Consider the following 16,435-nt stretch of genomic DNA (forward strand, 5'->3'; position numbering starts at 1 on the left):
GGGGAGGGGGGGGTCTATCCCCAGACACAAGTTGCTCAGTTTTTTGGAGAGTCTCTGGCCCACCCAAGAGGAAAGAGTAGGAGGAGAAGGTGGTGGGGGGAGGGGACCGCGGCCTTGGGGGAACAAAGCCTTATTTCAAACTTGCCGAAAACAGGGGTCTTTATGCTGTGATGCTGGGGCCCCCCTCCTATGTAGGGAGATGTTATCGCAAAGATGCAATATCCACCTCGGCATAGGGCCGGGGGGGCGGGTGCATAGGCCTCCAGTGTTACACTAAGTACCCTGGGGCACTGACCTCACTAATGAAGTCTCCCTTGGCTGCTGCCTGCTGCTACCCACTACTGTACCCTCCTTTGTCTTTCACATGGAGATCTCTCACTCTATTTGTCTGTCTGCCTTTCTGTCAGCCTCCCTGGCTGGCTGTTAACAACAGCTGTGTGTGTGTGTGTGTGTGTGTGTGTGTGTGTGTGTGTGTGTGTGTGAGAGAGAGAGAGAGAGAGAGACCAATGGTCATACTTTTTCTACATTGATAGTTTGCATATGCAGCTTATTGTTAGGATGTTTTGTTCTTGCGTGGTGGTGTTTGTTTTGTCTGCTGTCTCTGAATCATTTTGTGATCCTTCTCGTTCTCTGTCTGCCATCCATCCATCCATCCATCCATCCATCCATCCATCCATCAATTCGCACGACTGTTTCCATAGCTTACTTTGAAGTGTCTCCCTGATTTACTGTCCGGCTGTCTCTTATAGTCCTTTTGACTTTGAAGTTTTCGGTTATCTAACCATCGAAGCCTCCTCTTTTTAAGCTCTCTGTGACTTTTATATGTGGCCTCGAGTTAGCGTTTAAAGATGTTACACCAGGCTCCTCAGGGAATGCACAAGTGGGAAAAGGGAAATTTGATTTTGCAAGATGGGGATCGGGAGAAAAGCACAATTAAAGTGGACAACCCGCATTCCTGTGTGGAGCCAGTGGCCTGGGGATAGGATTTGCTGAGTTTTCCTGACAGCTTGGAAATCCCACCACTCCACGGCTTGATCCTCGTCTTAGCTTGCATCTTCTGCCCCAACCCAAAATTTAAAGAGGGAAAATGATAATAATTTAGACGGGGAGAAAGAAGAACGCTGCGAGGAGTGTGTGTGTGTGTGAGCTGACACTGAGGGCTTGTGAGCTATAAAAGCAGATGACAAATTGATTTTACTGTAAAAACATGTCGCTGATATTTGCAAGCAAAGTCTTTATTTAACACCAGGGGAATAGAGACAGTACACATTCATGTCCTGCCCACAGTGGAAGAAAAAACAATTCATGGCTTTCCACTGACTTTGTGTTTCACGATGGTGCCTTCTTGTCATTTCTGTCTCCTAGCAAAAAGCTGATGAATGTCTTAAAGATGTAGTGTGGCTCGATGTGTTGCCAACAGACTAAGTGACCCAGACTAAGTTTTTCTAAACGTCTGAAATGAAAAACTGAGCTGTCGAGGAGATAAAAGTGGATAGTGGCAAAAAAGACATGAAGTGGGATCCCCACACTTAGTATGCCTAGCTGTGCACCACTGCTTCTGCTGAAAAGTGTAATACTGATAAATATGCAGTATTGTCCATCCCATCCATCTTCTTCCACTTCTCCAATTTCTGTGAATAGAGCAATGTTTTCGCAGTACAACACACCGCCCACTGTCTGTATGGTTTGAGGCCCTGACTTTTTCTGCGAATAGTGTTCTAGACCTCAACCAGCAGCTTCTTTTGGTTGCTCCCTAATTTACAGCAGATGCTTCCACAGATTTGATTTTGCAAAATTGTGCCCGTCCTTGGTGCACCCCCTAATGGGTGCGTTATACCCGAAATGCGGCGTCTCGCGAGCGGCACCGACGACATAGTTGACGGCCACTTCTGCGGGTCGTGCAGCTCTCGAGTTTCGTAATCTGCCATGTTGTGCCGCTGTCGCCACAGCTGAGTTTAAGACATTATTGTGCGATTGTGTCCGATTTTTCCATCATTAAGCTCAGAGATTCAGAGACTACAGAGAGGGTGATGTTGCAACACTTTGAAAAGATGAGACTTTGTGGAAAAGACTGTGAAAAAAAACAACAAAAGCTTCTGATTTTGACTTGTCCTCTTTTATCAACACTGATGTAGAGGTTTGGGCTGAGTGCAGCTGCAACCAGGGTAGTAATGGTGACCCAAATGGAAGCATCTATGCGATGAAGTTACCAACAGTGCGCAAAGCCGGTTTATTGTGTTCTTGAGGGATTTGTGTCGCTTTCTGGTGTCAAACATGGGATTTTTTCACGTTTAAACACTACATTGTAGTGCCATGTTTCTAGAGCTCAACAAACTCATCCTGTTGGGTGAAAGGTAAACACAATGCAGTTTTTTTTTAATTATATGGATCTTTTACACTGGTGAATTTCATGCAGTTATTGCCTGTTTAAAACAGTGTCTGCATCATTCACACCCGTTGACTGACTCCATCACTGAAGGAGTGCGGCACTCCTTTGAGGCACTGAGAAAAGAGAGCATATCTTTTTGCAATTCCACAATGCCCAGACCCTGGAGAGCCAATGTGGAAAGTTTGCTTTAGCACCCGCTGGGTTAGAAGATGAAAGAGATTTGGAATGACACGGGTCTATGTTCGGGGGACGGGGGGGAGCTCTGAGCATGGTGGGGCTTATATCTCTTTATCCCGTCTGGCGTGCTGCGGATGGGCTCGACCTACATCAGCTGTCCACTTTTCTCCAGCTGCCCGTCACCGTGCAATCCAAAGCTGGCCTGTCTGCCGATGGATTACCTGGGCGAACAAGTGTACCCCTTCATCCCCCTTGTGCTCTGAATATACATCTCACCCTACCCTGCTTAAAAAGCCCTCACCTGAGCACCCCTGCATGGCCACTTGGGTTCAGTTATAAAAAGATGAAGGGGAGCTTGGGAGTGGTGGAGCAGGGCTAAGGCATTGGCAGAGGGACTGCTGCAGTGGTGTTTATGGGGGCTAGCCAGGATTAGTTGGCGGCTGGTGGTTATTGATTCAATTTGAGATGCTTTTTTATCTGCAAGCCGCCTAAGGCTGGTGCACATGCTAGCTTCCTCCATTGGGCCCTAATCCCTGCTGGTTATAAAAGGAATATGCCTTTGGTGTTGGAGGAGATGCTCTGAATGCCTGCGTTGCAGCAGAGTAGGCATCTGTCATGTGTGTGCTTGGTTGAGCCGGCACTGGGATCAGGGGGGCTCGGCATGTTGGCTACAGGTTTTAGCTAGTGCTGAGAGCTAGAGTAGAGAGCGAGCTGGTGTACTGTTGGAATGCACTCGTAAGTTGTACTGCTTGCATGCTGTAGAATAACTTTCAGTGTTTTGTGATGTCAAACTGAGACTTTTCAGGTATAACTCCGTACAAGATGAAATGTGCCAAACTTGTCAGTCTAGCTGCAAAAGGACAAATTGCCCGATATGATTACAAGAGCGAGAGAATGAGAGAAAATGAGTGACAGGCACCAGAAGAGAGTCATGGGCAGAGACCAGAGGTTAATGAGTAGACCAACAGAGACTGATGGATGATGAAAGAGTGATTCAGCTCTATTTCTTGTCCCCTCCCTCTCCGGCGTGTTTATTCTGAGATTGTCATTTGTCATTGGTGGAGGTCCTTTCTTTCCTTCCTGCGACAGCCAGCTCCAAATCATGCGCAGACAGATGGAGGGGCCAGCAAACTCAAATAGAGGTGGGGACGGGGAGGGCGGGGGGAGAACCAAGGCCAGCATCCCACGTTTGATGTGTCTCCCCCGGGCCTCATCCGCTCTGTCACCCCTCCTGGATGGTGCTGACAGATGGAACTTCGAGGCACTAACCCGCTGGGGACAGTGACACACAAGTATGAAACAGAAGGAGAGATGAGTGTGAAAGATGAATGACTTAATGAATGGAAGCTGATGTATGAAACAATGCAAAAGGCGAGGGAATCTCACCGTTTCAGCCTTTCAGCGCACAGGAAGCATGACTCAGATTTCATAAACGGAAGTGAACATCGTGTTAATCGGCAACACGTCGTCACTTTTAGGAGACGATGACAAGAAAAATATAATCAAACACATAGGAGTCACGTTGCTATCGGCGACCATATAGTCATCTAATGAAAATGCACACTTAAAATGTTGTTACGCTTTTTAATAAAGACTCAGTTTTAGGTAAAGGATAAGGAATCACTGGACTAACTAGTTGTGCTTTGCCTTCTCAGTTGTTCAGTCTTATTGCACACAGTGTAAGTAGCCACAGAGGAGCTCCAGCAGCTGAAATCTGCTACTACAGTGTCAGCTGAAAGTTCTACAGGTAACCACTAGAGGCTGACAAACTGCTGTGATCAGCCACAGCTTTACCGCAACTGCTGTGCTGCAGTACCACACAAATTAACCGCAAACAATAAACTAATACACACAGACAGTATCAATTAACTGCAGTGTATTGTAAACCACACACCAGCAGGATATAATGAAGAGAGCCCGAGTGCTTTCTTTTATCTCCACTTTAAATGAATTGTGTCTGTCTGCTTGCTGCTCTCCTCTACACCTGCCACATTTACTGAAAGTCAAGAGCTGAGACACATTCATACATACAGTACAAGTGTATGCTACATACAGCATGTGCAGCTTTATAATGTTAATGCTGTTAATGACTTGATATCATGGATGCCTCAATAGGGATGATGTAGCGTATCCTTGGTAGCAACACTCAGTTTTCTCCTTCTGTTCAAGTCTGTGCTGCCAAACTCTGAATGAGGCCTGGATGAGAGAAGTCTGAAAGGATAGGGCCGTCTACATGGAAGACACTCTCTCATTTCCAGTTACCTGCACTGTAAAATATAACTTGTTGTTTCAACTTAAAAATATGAGGTAAAGGGCTGCCTTAAAATTTTAAGTTAAGTCAAGAAATAGAGTTTGTTCTTATAACACAACCAATTGTTATCTTAATGAAAAATCACATGTTGTCTAAACTTTCGTCTTAGTTTAGTTGACTGAGATTTGTTAGTCAGTTCAACTCCTTTAATTGTCATTTTTACTTGGGAAAACCCTTTCAGCTAAATTAAAATAATCTGTTGTTTAAACTCTTGTCCTAGTTCAGTTGACTTGGGTTTTTTAGTTAATTCAAATACTTTAGTAGTTCTTTTAACTTAGGAATCTATTTTAGCTTAACTAACATAATCTGTTAGCTAAGTTGATTTAAGTTTATTAATTAACTGAGCTCCTTAAGGTAGCTGAGTGAACTTGTAAATCAGTTTCATTTTAATTATCAGAGTTGATTGACTGGATGTAAAGAAAAATGTGTATTAAACATCTTAAGTTTTGTTTTGTTTTTTTAGCTTTCTAACATCCATTTCAGCAAAACTACCTGTTAGGTGCATCTTAGAGCTCAGGTTTAAATACCTACATTCCTTTAAATTAATTTTCTGTTGTTTACAGAAAAAAAAATAAAACCCCACAGATTCCATTAAAGTCTATCTGATCATTTCATACAGAAAGTTTGTTTTAAGAACATGACAAGACAATTACTCATGAGCACCCAACATTCACCATTTATTGTGCCATCTTAGTCATCTGAGAAACAGAAAAATCAGTGACGTAGCTCATCAGGCTCACAATCCATCAAAACTCAAAGGCTGCTCCCTGTGAAACAATAAATTTGAACTTGGTCTTGAGCCCAGTTTGGGTGAAGATTAAATTCTGACCAATACTCTCGGAGCAGTAGTGATTCTTGTGAAGTAACAACATAAAGTCTGCATTAATGTAATGTATCAACGGGACACTTGCTATTTTAGAAAAGTTATTCTTTACATTTGCAAAATTTTTAAACTTCATTGTGCTCAGTCACACCTGTTAGCATAAAACTTGAAATATTAAAATAGTACAAAACCTTTGATAAGTGACAGTAAAGATCAGTTTATAACAAGTAAGACATCAAACTCTTGTATTTGTCTTCGTTTACAATTGCAACAAATTCCACAGAACCAATATCTCTGAAAATGAGTGCATGCTTCTGAAACATTTGATAATATGGATATTTCAGAAACATCAGTTTGAGTCTGCTCAATTGCAAAACAAAGGAAAAACTACTGACTTGCATGAGATAAGCATCTGCAAAGTCCAGCATTATATTGTTGTTCACATAAGTTTCTTAAACCATGAACAAATGAGTAATTGTCTAATCTGGAATGTAAAGTGTAGTCATTTAGTGACATACAAAAGTGAGAATGAGAACTTGCAAGAATAAAAAAACAAACAGTAAAATAAAAACTGTCCTTAACACTAAGGATCATACAATTACAGTTCTGCATGGCTTTCTGCAAGAGTCTGTTTCTTAGACCATGCACTAGTGAGATGCACTGCCTTCCACCAATGTTCATTAGGATGTTCTGAATGACTTCAAAGATGTCCTTAAGTTCCGTTGGATAGTCTATGTTGAGGGCAAAAAGAAGGCCCATCAGCATGGAAATGGCACTTGAGACATCCCTCAGATTAGACAGGATTACTGCCGCCTCAAGGACAACCAACACATCGATGATGTCTTCTTCTTTCACTATCGCAATGCCAACTTTCATCCTCTTAGAAAACGTGTCTTCAAAACCTGTCGGCTATAAAAGGGTTCAAAGACAAAAAAAAAAAAAAAAATTACACAATTACAATTACACAATATCCCTTGTGCTTAACAATTCATGTCTTTCCAAAGAAGAGCCATACTGATGCTTTGGATGATGGTGATTGGCTTTGGGTAACACTTATTAGTTTTAAAGTTTTTCAGAATGAGATATGCACCCCCATGTTACAAATCCATTTCTTGCTTTAAACAAAGACCATGTTCATAAATAACTGAGCATGTCTTCAATTGCAGAATTCAAACAAAATTTTCAATTTAAATGGTAAATGGCCTGTATTTGTATAGCGCTTTACTAGTCCCCTAAGGACTCCAAAGCGCTTTACACATTCAGTCATTCACACACATGGGTGGATGACTGAATCGTGACTCAAGAGTTGACAGTTCGTCTTATAATTGGAAGGTTGCCGGTTCGAGCCCCGGCTCCGACAGTTTCAGTCGTTGTGTCCTTGGGCAAGACACTTCACCTGTTGCCTACTGGTGGTGGCCAGAGGGCCCGGTGGTGCCAATGTCTGGCAGCCTCGCCTCTGTCAGTGCGCCCCAGGGCGGCTGTGGCTACAATGTAGCTTGCCATCACCAGTGTGTGAATTTAAATCTACTTATGCTAAATATTGGCTGTGCTCTAAACCAAATCTGGCTGAGAATACATGAAATGTGCAAACTGCAGCTACACTACAGGATCAGATTGTGGCTCCATAGACAACGCTTCTTTAATCAGTTTATTGATTAAAGTTTATTTTTCCCCCTATATTAACAGCATGAAAAAAGAGCATATAGACGTGGCTGAACAGGTTGCATAACTGGCACTGAATATCAACATCCACCTTTACCCAGCTGCCCAATGACTCTCGGCCAGTAACCTTTAATTGCTTACCCAGTCTACACAGTCTCTTTTCCAGGGTCCAGGACATTTCACCAAAGTATTGCCCCCCACAGCTGTAGCAGCCACTGCAGCCCCTTAAATATCCTAATATCTCTGCCATTACAATATACAATGTGAGAAATCAAACGTAAAGCTGAAGTGAACAGTACAGCAGCGAAATGTCAAAGACCCTGGTGAAGACATGAATAAACACAAGACACTAATAATATCAATGCTAGCTTGCCAGTTAGTTTCTCTGAAACCCAGACCAAATCCAGTGTCAAAGATCTTGTAATAATACATTTGGTGAGGAAAAAGTACACATGTACTTTTTAATTTAAAATCCACTGTGGTGCTGTCATTATTAAATTTACTAAAAGAAACAATGCTAACCTTCACAGTCTTGAAAGTGTGTGAGGGATCTTCCTTTAGAAAATGAGGTCCTCTGTCCTCTTCCTTTGTGTAGGGCTCTGGTCAAAGAAGTCAAAAAGAAAACAAAAACACTTTTTAAACAGTGTTTATGAAGCATGTAGACAGCTCCAAATTCACAGCTTTTTGATACATAATTCCATCAATATATGATTATCATTGGAGATTTTGAATCAGGCTTATCAGGACATTCAAGTAGAATATGATATCCAACCTACCACCAATATACATAGATTCTGTAAAAGTTACCACACTAAATGTCCGGTTGTGAAATATGATGACAGACTTTACTTATCAGCTTTCTTTCAATGAGTTCATCAGTTGAACTGGATAACCTAAAACTTAAACAAAGGAGAACATTTCGCAGTTGAACACTTACATCATCACCGAAGCATTTTATGAGCCTAGTTAGCCCTCCTATGCCGCTCTTGATTTTGTACAGCTCCACGAACCTCTCCATAATGGTCAAGCACAGCAAAAAGGAACCCTTTCAGGTCAACAGATGTAAGATGGGCAAATTCTGCTTCAACCTGAGCAATAGAAGAAGAGGGGTGGAGAGTACAGGCAGAATAAAAAAAAAGATTCTTTGAGACCCAAATTTAAGCAAACAGTCATCTGAGGCCCATTAGAGAAAACACAAACACACAAAAGCAAACAAACAAAAAGATGCACTTTACCTGCCATTCAGCAAACAAGGAAGTTCACAGAACAATAAGCTCTGTCTTGAAATCTTTTAAAGTAGAATGATTGTGAAAATGACTTATGTGATGTAAAACTTTAGTAAACGTGCGATTAAAAGAACACTGAGTAAAAGGACAAGTAACAATTTCCTTATTCCTCAGATGTTTACCTTGATGAGCAATACTGTTTTAGTCCAACTGCCTCATTAAAGTTACACAACAGGCTTTTTACATTAAAGCCAGCAAGTCCATTACATACTCCCTTTTTAGATCTGAAATACTTTGCACATTCTCTGTATATGTAGTGGACAGCAATTTACCCAAAAGAGTGCAAAGTTTGCAAGTCCACCTCATTTAAATGACAAAGACAGATGTGATCATCTAGACCTGTGAAAATAAATTAATGACAAACTTGCAGTTATGGATGTTATTACAACCACAAGAACCTAAACAGTCTGCTCCATTGCTTTTGTTAATGAATCACTTGTTGGTAACAGGTCTGAATATTTAGTTTATGCCACCTGCATGTGATCATCAATAGTGCCATATTACTTCTTAAGAAGTACCCTGACACTACAATCTTTATATCATTTGTTCTACAGAGCTATTAAGTTACAATATAATCTGTGGTGTTTCCAGTATGACAAAATGCACAAATTGTAACTTACCATTTGACTCCACTGACAAAAATAAATCCCCAGCATCAAGTTTGGCTTCACAGACCTAAAATAAGTAAAATAAAAATATATGTTATAATTATATTGTTTTCGCCATTTATTCATGTTTGCTAATTTTCTGACATATAAACAATGTTAGTTTTGTTACAATACAGAGAATGCAGTTTAATTAAAAGGTAAATTATGCAAAAAAAAAAAAAACTTCTGCAGTATACCATGCCAAAAATCAGTGTCTCTGATGCCAATTATTTTATCACTACAGCTCTTTTAGTATGGAAACTCACACAATCTAGTCATACTGATCACAAGAGTTCAAAAATAAGTTAAAATAGTGAGCTGTTGTTAAGCATAAAGCATTTCAGGGTAACAAATAACTGCACAATAGAATTAAAGCAAAAACTAAACACACTGGAGGACTATCTGATAAAAACTAATATAATGCTGGTTTGTAGACCATATTTTGTCTCAGTCCTCAGTGCACTCTTGCAGCTTAGCATGCAGCAGTTAATAACAACTTAAGTGATTACATAGGGGTAAACAGATGACAACAAGCATCCGAGTCCTGCCAAAAAGTTCTTTTTGAACCCAGTCAGTTATTGGAAATATTGCCAAAATGAACTTCCACCAAAATACAACAGCCTGTGAACTTGAAAGAAATTTACAAGTACAGAGACAATATGAAATAAGCTTTATTAATTAGCTGAGTTAGCTTGCTAATATCGCAACAGTGGTTGAGTGCACAACCTTAAAGCTAGCGGCACAATACTTGTGATTTGGTCAGTGCCACATTAAACCCATAAAAAAGGCCATGTGTCAGTTTATTAGGTCAAGTTTGGTCATGACACACAAGCTGGACCTTGTCGGCTAAAGTTACATTAGCTAAAGCAAACATTTCGGTAAAAGAGAAAAACACACATCATGCCATAGATTCAAAACATGTTCCAACTTTTGTAGCTCTCTTTCCTTATAGTTATAACCAATGTTACTCACCTTGAAAGCATATTCCAAAGAAGACGATTAGAAAACGTCCAAGTAAAGTGAGCATGTCGTTAACCGCCAATTCCCCATGATGCACCTCGGTAGCAGTCACGTGAGGCAGTTTTGAATCCTGCTGTGCTCAACTTACCCACATTGTCAAGTTCACATAAGTTGCTGATTTAGCTGGACATGAGTTTTCAAGTTAGCTTTTTTTGGTGTAATTGGGACGTTTTTAACTTGTAATTCTATGTTATAACAACAACTTCAGTCATCTATCGTCAAACTGATATAGAATAATATGTTGAAATAACAAACATCTAGAATTACATTTTACAGTGTGGGTTAAGGAAACTTTTGCATTTTCTCTGTAGTAGTCAAGCCTACAAGATGTGAAACTGATCATCATCAAGTGTGAGCACCTCTATAAAAACAGACATTTTGGCAGGTTGCTGGTCTGCAGCATTCAGGTGTTTGTTAACACAATGCCAAGGAGGAAAGACGTCAGCAGACGGTTATAAAATAATTTCCCAAAGATTTGAAGTCCATCATTCTGCAGCAATAGAGATTATGGAGCTCTGTGCCAATCTTCCCAGGAGTTGACGTCCCAACACATTCACTGTGCAGTGCTCAGACTCTACAGGCCTGAGTCGTCATGTTAAATGTTGAGATTGAACAAGTATGGCTTGTTTGGAAGGGTTGCCAGGAGAAAGCCTCTTGTCTCTAAAAATAACATTGCAGCACAACTTAAGTTTGCAAAGTTGCATCTGAGAGAACCACGAGTTCTGGAATAATGTCCTTTGGAGAGACGAGACCAATGTGACAGATGGATAAAGTCAAGCATTACTTCAAGCTATTACTGTTAAAGGTGGTTCTACAAGCTACTGACTCATAGGGCATACTTAACCATTCATCCACTGCTTCTGTATTTTGGTGTAGTCCTAATAAGAAGTACATATGTCTTTATTAGGTCCTGATATGTAAAAGACGGTGTAGTGTCTTTCTTTTATCACAACTCTATCAAAAAAGTTATGTGATTCATGTCAGGTTAGCTCGTTTTCATGTCTGTTCAAATCGTGATTTTTCTTTTTCCCTTGCAAGCTACATTGTGTAAATTTGATCTCTGAGACAAAATTCAGTTTCATCACATGTTTTCTCTTTGCTGCTGGTTACAATTTGCACATTTGGGAATCCGATAATAAGATGAGCTGAGTTTAACTTGCGAGTATTACGACATTTCAGAGTTTAGCAGTTGCAAAAGTTTTGGGGCGATGTGTTTAACTAAGAAAGCGAGATTGTAAAATCTGAATTCCTGAGTGTTGTATACATAGTGTGGTCAAGTTTAGCCCTGTGTTAGAGTTCATTCTCCCACATTTGTGTTATATACTGTATTGGTCTGGACATGGTTGCTGCTGCTGTGAGCACTGTGAAATGTGGAGCGCTTATAACACTTGTCATTGCAACCTCATTTCACAAGTTGCGTGCGATGGAGACACACATGTTTGTGTGTCACATCCACTGTGACACGCTTGACAATAAGCACAAGTGTTCTGCATGCTTGCAAGCTGGAGTCCAGGAGCAGCGGGTTTTTTTGTACTATACAGTATGATTTGCATCTGTTTTTCCTTCTGTCTTCTTTCCCGTTTGTCTCATTGACCTAGTAGTATGTTCTTATATGATCTCAGGGTTTTCACTGGCTTTCATCTTTCACACATTCTCTCTCCTGTCTCCTCTATGCCTTCTTTCTTTCTATTAAGCCATGCATGTTTAAAACAGGACAATTTTCCATATTCATACTCAGCTAGACCCTTCTCTAGCCTATAAACATTCTTTGTTTTGGAATTAATGGACCAGACCTGAAATCCCTGACATCCCTTGTAATGGGAAAATCTCCCACCCAGTGTATTAAGTCTTTTTGGTATATTTTCATTGTCAAAAATGCACACACGTACAAATATGCTACACTCAGCCTTACAAATGGCTCCAGATTATTCAAGTATGACAAATTTATTTGCATAGTACATTTTAACAAAGCAATTAAATGTGCTTTATATAAAGCATATCAAGGTCAAATCTAAAAGCAATGTAAAACTTTGGAATATAGTACAATGCAGAGCAAGGAGTAACTAAATACTGGAATTTATTGCAAACAGTGAAGTCTTCTACCTTGATTAAGCTGCATAAGCCTTGTTTCAAATATGTGGCACATAAAACACTGAGGTGCCACTTCTCCAGCTTTACTTTTAATGCAAGTCATCTACAGGTGGCAGTAATGTGCCAAGACATGCAGCAATATGCCGGTAAAGGTTGGAAAGAAGAAGACTGGCTGCAGGTAAACCCTACAAAGATTTGTTATGGTGAGAGAAAAAGTGTGTGTTGAATTTAATGATAAGTGCGGTTCATTTTGGTGGGAAAACACTGTGCTGCAGGGTTAGCTGTGATGAGTCCTTGTAATTGCTTTAAGGATTAATGATGTCTGTACTGAAACATTAGTTTCTGTTTACAAAGCATGCAGAGAAGAATTTTTCCATGTTTTTCTCAAAGCGTGCTGAAGAATTTGGGATGTAATCGAGCAAACGTTGTTAATTGACTCCAAAAACGTGTGACAAAAGAGTGAAAGAGGGACCCGTGCCTGTTCAGTTCCTTGACTTATATGCATGTAGCCTGCTCACTCACCCAGGCAGCATTCGATAAGTAGTGCTAAAACGATGATGCAAGAGCAGGCCTGGATACCCCTCTACCTCCTCCCCTCTTTCACCCTCCTTTTCCTCGCCTCAGTCTTTCCTCTTCCAACAACCACCCCCACTCCCTCTTGAACTGACATGGTACCCATCAGGCCAGGGACCAGGCTGGGATTCTGAGGTGGCGCCCAGACTCGGATTATTTACAAGAGCTGTAGCTCTGCAGAGACTGTGGTAATTTTTTTTCTTTCAAAGGATTCAAAGGCATGTTATGGAGAACACAGAATATCTCTGGCCCAATTGTCTCTCCAAGTGCTTCTCTTCAGTTTTTCTGTTGCTCTCTTGATCTGTTTTTTGCAAAGCAGGAAGACTCGTAACACTGACACACTGGATCACTCTCGTGCTTATAATCATAAATACTTTTAAACCACACTAAAACACCTAAGAGGATTAGGATTGCACTTTTTGGAAGTTTACTTGGAATAGGTTGATGAGACTGCCAGGGCTTGTCTGACCACCCTGGGCCACCCTTGTGGTGCACCAGAAAAGCTTCTGGCCTTTTGTGACAAAGCAAAATCTTTTCCAGACTCTGCGACTACTGGGCAAGACACCTGAGCCAGGCTGTATAAATGCTTTAGCAGGGGATGGTAAGCGTGGTATGGTAGTTGAGATCTCATGGATGTGATCCGGCACATGCCATGTTCCACATGCCCAGAATAGCTGGCCATTCACGGAAGTCTCCGTACACACAGATACTGTATAGTAGAGGCCATCAGATGGCAAGAAAAACAAATAACTAAAGGGAAGGGGATAAGTAGATCAGACTTAGGAGGGAGATGGTTGTTGCGATTTCAGGTTAAACTGTTGGCTAGGGGTTGTTTCTGGGGATATGTGGCTGTGTGGAGTCAGCAGGGGTCGGGTTTGCTGTCTTAGGTATCAGCATCCGGACACTAATGCCAAACCAGCACAAACTGCAGAAACGATTAGATGTAAGAGAGGGGAGGGGGGTGGGGTTGGACAGACCTCCAGTAAGGTTCCTGATCTTTCACGGTTACTGTTGCCCCTCGGAGTGATGAAGGCTTGCCCAAAATGGATGGGATAAGGGGGGAGCTGGAGTATGAGACAGCAAAGAGGAAGTGGAAAAGCTTGGTGTCAGTCATTGGTGGGAAAGGGGGGAGGTTGTGACGACATGGAAATCCCAGCTTGTTGTTATTCTGGCCCATGTGGCCCACTGATTGGCAGAAAGACCTCAGAGTCCAGCCTGACTGCCTCCTGCCTGGCATTGGGCTGGGATACAAGGAATGAACCTGTCACTGACTCCTGCTTGTAAACAAACCAAATACTGTGGGAAAGATGAGGTGTGAAGCAGAGGATGCTGCTGTCTCCATGCCCTGTCTCTCCCTCTCGCTCCCCCTTTTGGTCTCGCTCATCAACCCCCCTGACTTTTTCCTCTTGTGTCAGCGAGAAATCAAACACCACCCCCTTCCTTCGCTGATGTCCTGAACTTCTGAACTTCCCGAAAACCGTGTGCCATTTTATTTGTTTGCCACGTGTACACGGTCACAGACCCACTTATCGACACAAAAGAGCCCAGTCGCTGGCTGCCAGTTGTTGTCATACATGTTGTGGATATTAATAACCAACAAAGTTTCTATAGTTACAATATTTCTTGGGGTGGGGCGGGGGGTGTTTGCACGTTTTCTTCCCTGGTGGGGATAAATATAGACTTCAGCCCTGGTTTAGCGTGTTTGACTTTCTGCTGGTTTACTCTCTTAACAGCAAGCTAGTGTCCCAGAATAGGCGATATTGCGGGTCTCTATGGCAACCGCCGGGTTTGCACATGAGAGATAGAGAACATGGCCGTCAGCAGCTAGGGAGGCAGACAGGCAGACATTTTTAACCTTGACATTTTTGGAGCGATATGATTACATCTTAGTCCAAGACTTCCCATTGCCAGCTGAGCCGTGAAACCCGCTCTCAATGTTCTTTCCAGTTTTTGAATACTTGACCCCCTCACACCCTCACACCCTCCCTATCCCCCTCCTCATCCTCCTCTTCTCAACAGGTCTCACAATCGCAGTCTGTCACTCTTAATAAATGCTGGAAACCAAGTGCTGTTTGTGTGCTGGAGAATCTCGAAATGACTAAGCAGTGGCTGGGTCGCAAAGGCTCTCTGGAGAGGCCCCGGGGTGAGGGAATGGAGCTGGAAGGAGGAGCTGGCCCCCGAGACGCCTGCAAGCCGTCGGGATACACACTGGCCCGGCCACAAAAATGAGCCTCTGGCCAGTGTTGGCCGCCCGTCTGGCTCTGCGCAAACACACACTCACTGACGCGCGCGCACACACACCAGTGGAAAAGTGGGACTCGAGGTATCAGCATGTAGAGAGGAAGAACATTGATGGGAGAATTTGGGAATAAAAGGGTAGAAATAGAGTACTGGAGTAAATTCATTCATATTTCTCCCCCCCCACTCCCCGCCTCACACTCCGGGTACGAGCAAGCCAAACCTCACGGGTGAATCAGTGTTCCTCGTAAACAAGCCGCAAGCACACAATGGCGCCTCTCACTCTAGAGAGTCGGAGAGAAAGAAAGGAGCGCAATGAGAAAATGAAAGGAGAAAACGAGTGACAGAAAGAAGGCATGCCAACCTCCAGACTGAGGGGAACACACAACTCAAAACAAACAGCAACTCGGAGCATGCAAGTCCAGGACGTTATCTTGCCATGTTAAAAAAAATAAGTAAAGTGGATGCAGACTACAATTTAAATGGGTTCTTCCTCTGACTGTCCTGTACTTACCCTCCGAGTTTTAAGAAATGCTGGCAGGTTGTTTTTGTGTTTTTGTTTTTATTTTTTTTGCATAACTGCATGCCAACAGAAAAACAGCAGTGAAACCATCCATCATCGGAAAACACCAACTAAGTAAAGAAGTCATGTGGGATAATAAAGTCGAGGCTTGAATCCATATCATGTCAAATGTGATCCGTCTTTTGTCCGCGGCAGTCAGCTTCAATTTCACATTGTCTCTCGTGTCTCGGCAAAACCACAGTTCTTCTTCTTCTTCTTCTCTTTTTTAATTTGCAGCCTGGTTAATCTGCAATACCATTTCCAAAACAATTGGAAAGCTTTGTAAAATGCTATTAGAAATGTAATGCAACACCTTGCAAAGGCTCATTTGGACAGGAGCGGGTTTGCCGCTGTGCTGCATCATCCCTTCCTTTATCAGCACTCTAAGCATTAGGGAACTGACTAATTGCTGCAGTTTTGAAACAATTTTAGCTGCTTAGGAGATAAGGAAGAGCAGTTTAGCACCTGTTCTGCTCTATAGCCATGCTGTTGTAATATTTATTGATTACAATGTGCCATTGCTAGTAGAAGCAAGGCTTTTCCATGGGGGTTTCCATGGGGGCCTTCTTTACTCCCATCCAAGTTTCATGTGGATGGCAGTATATGGTCGCCACACTCTGTATATATGGTACAGAATCAGTGAGGTCTTTACACAT

At 42.0% G+C, this 16,435-nt stretch overlaps 1 protein-coding gene across 4 annotated transcripts in view; it reads left to right on the forward strand.

The window, feature by feature from the left end:
• The window catches only part of ankfn1b (ankyrin repeat and fibronectin type III domain containing 1b), a 160,271-nt gene that overhangs the window by 67,339 nt on the left and 76,497 nt on the right, over window positions 1-16,435 (forward strand). The window contains exon 1 of one of the 4 annotated variants that reach the window (XM_019362707.2): window positions 12,526-12,584. The exons of 2 other annotated variants lie outside the window; for them this stretch is intronic. In XM_019362707.2, coding sequence (XP_019218252.1) covers window positions 12,537-12,584 — 48 coding nt within the window. In that variant the 5' untranslated portion in view covers window positions 12,526-12,536. Of the gene's footprint in view, window positions 1-12,525; window positions 12,610-16,435 lie in introns of those variants that run through there. One more of the 4 variants, XM_019362708.2, reaches the window with a different exon arrangement.

The sequence above is a fragment of the Oreochromis niloticus genome, linkage group LG8, assembly GCF_001858045.2.
Source record: "Oreochromis niloticus isolate F11D_XX linkage group LG8, O_niloticus_UMD_NMBU, whole genome shotgun sequence".
Taxonomy (NCBI): domain Eukaryota; kingdom Metazoa; phylum Chordata; class Actinopteri; order Cichliformes; family Cichlidae; genus Oreochromis; species Oreochromis niloticus.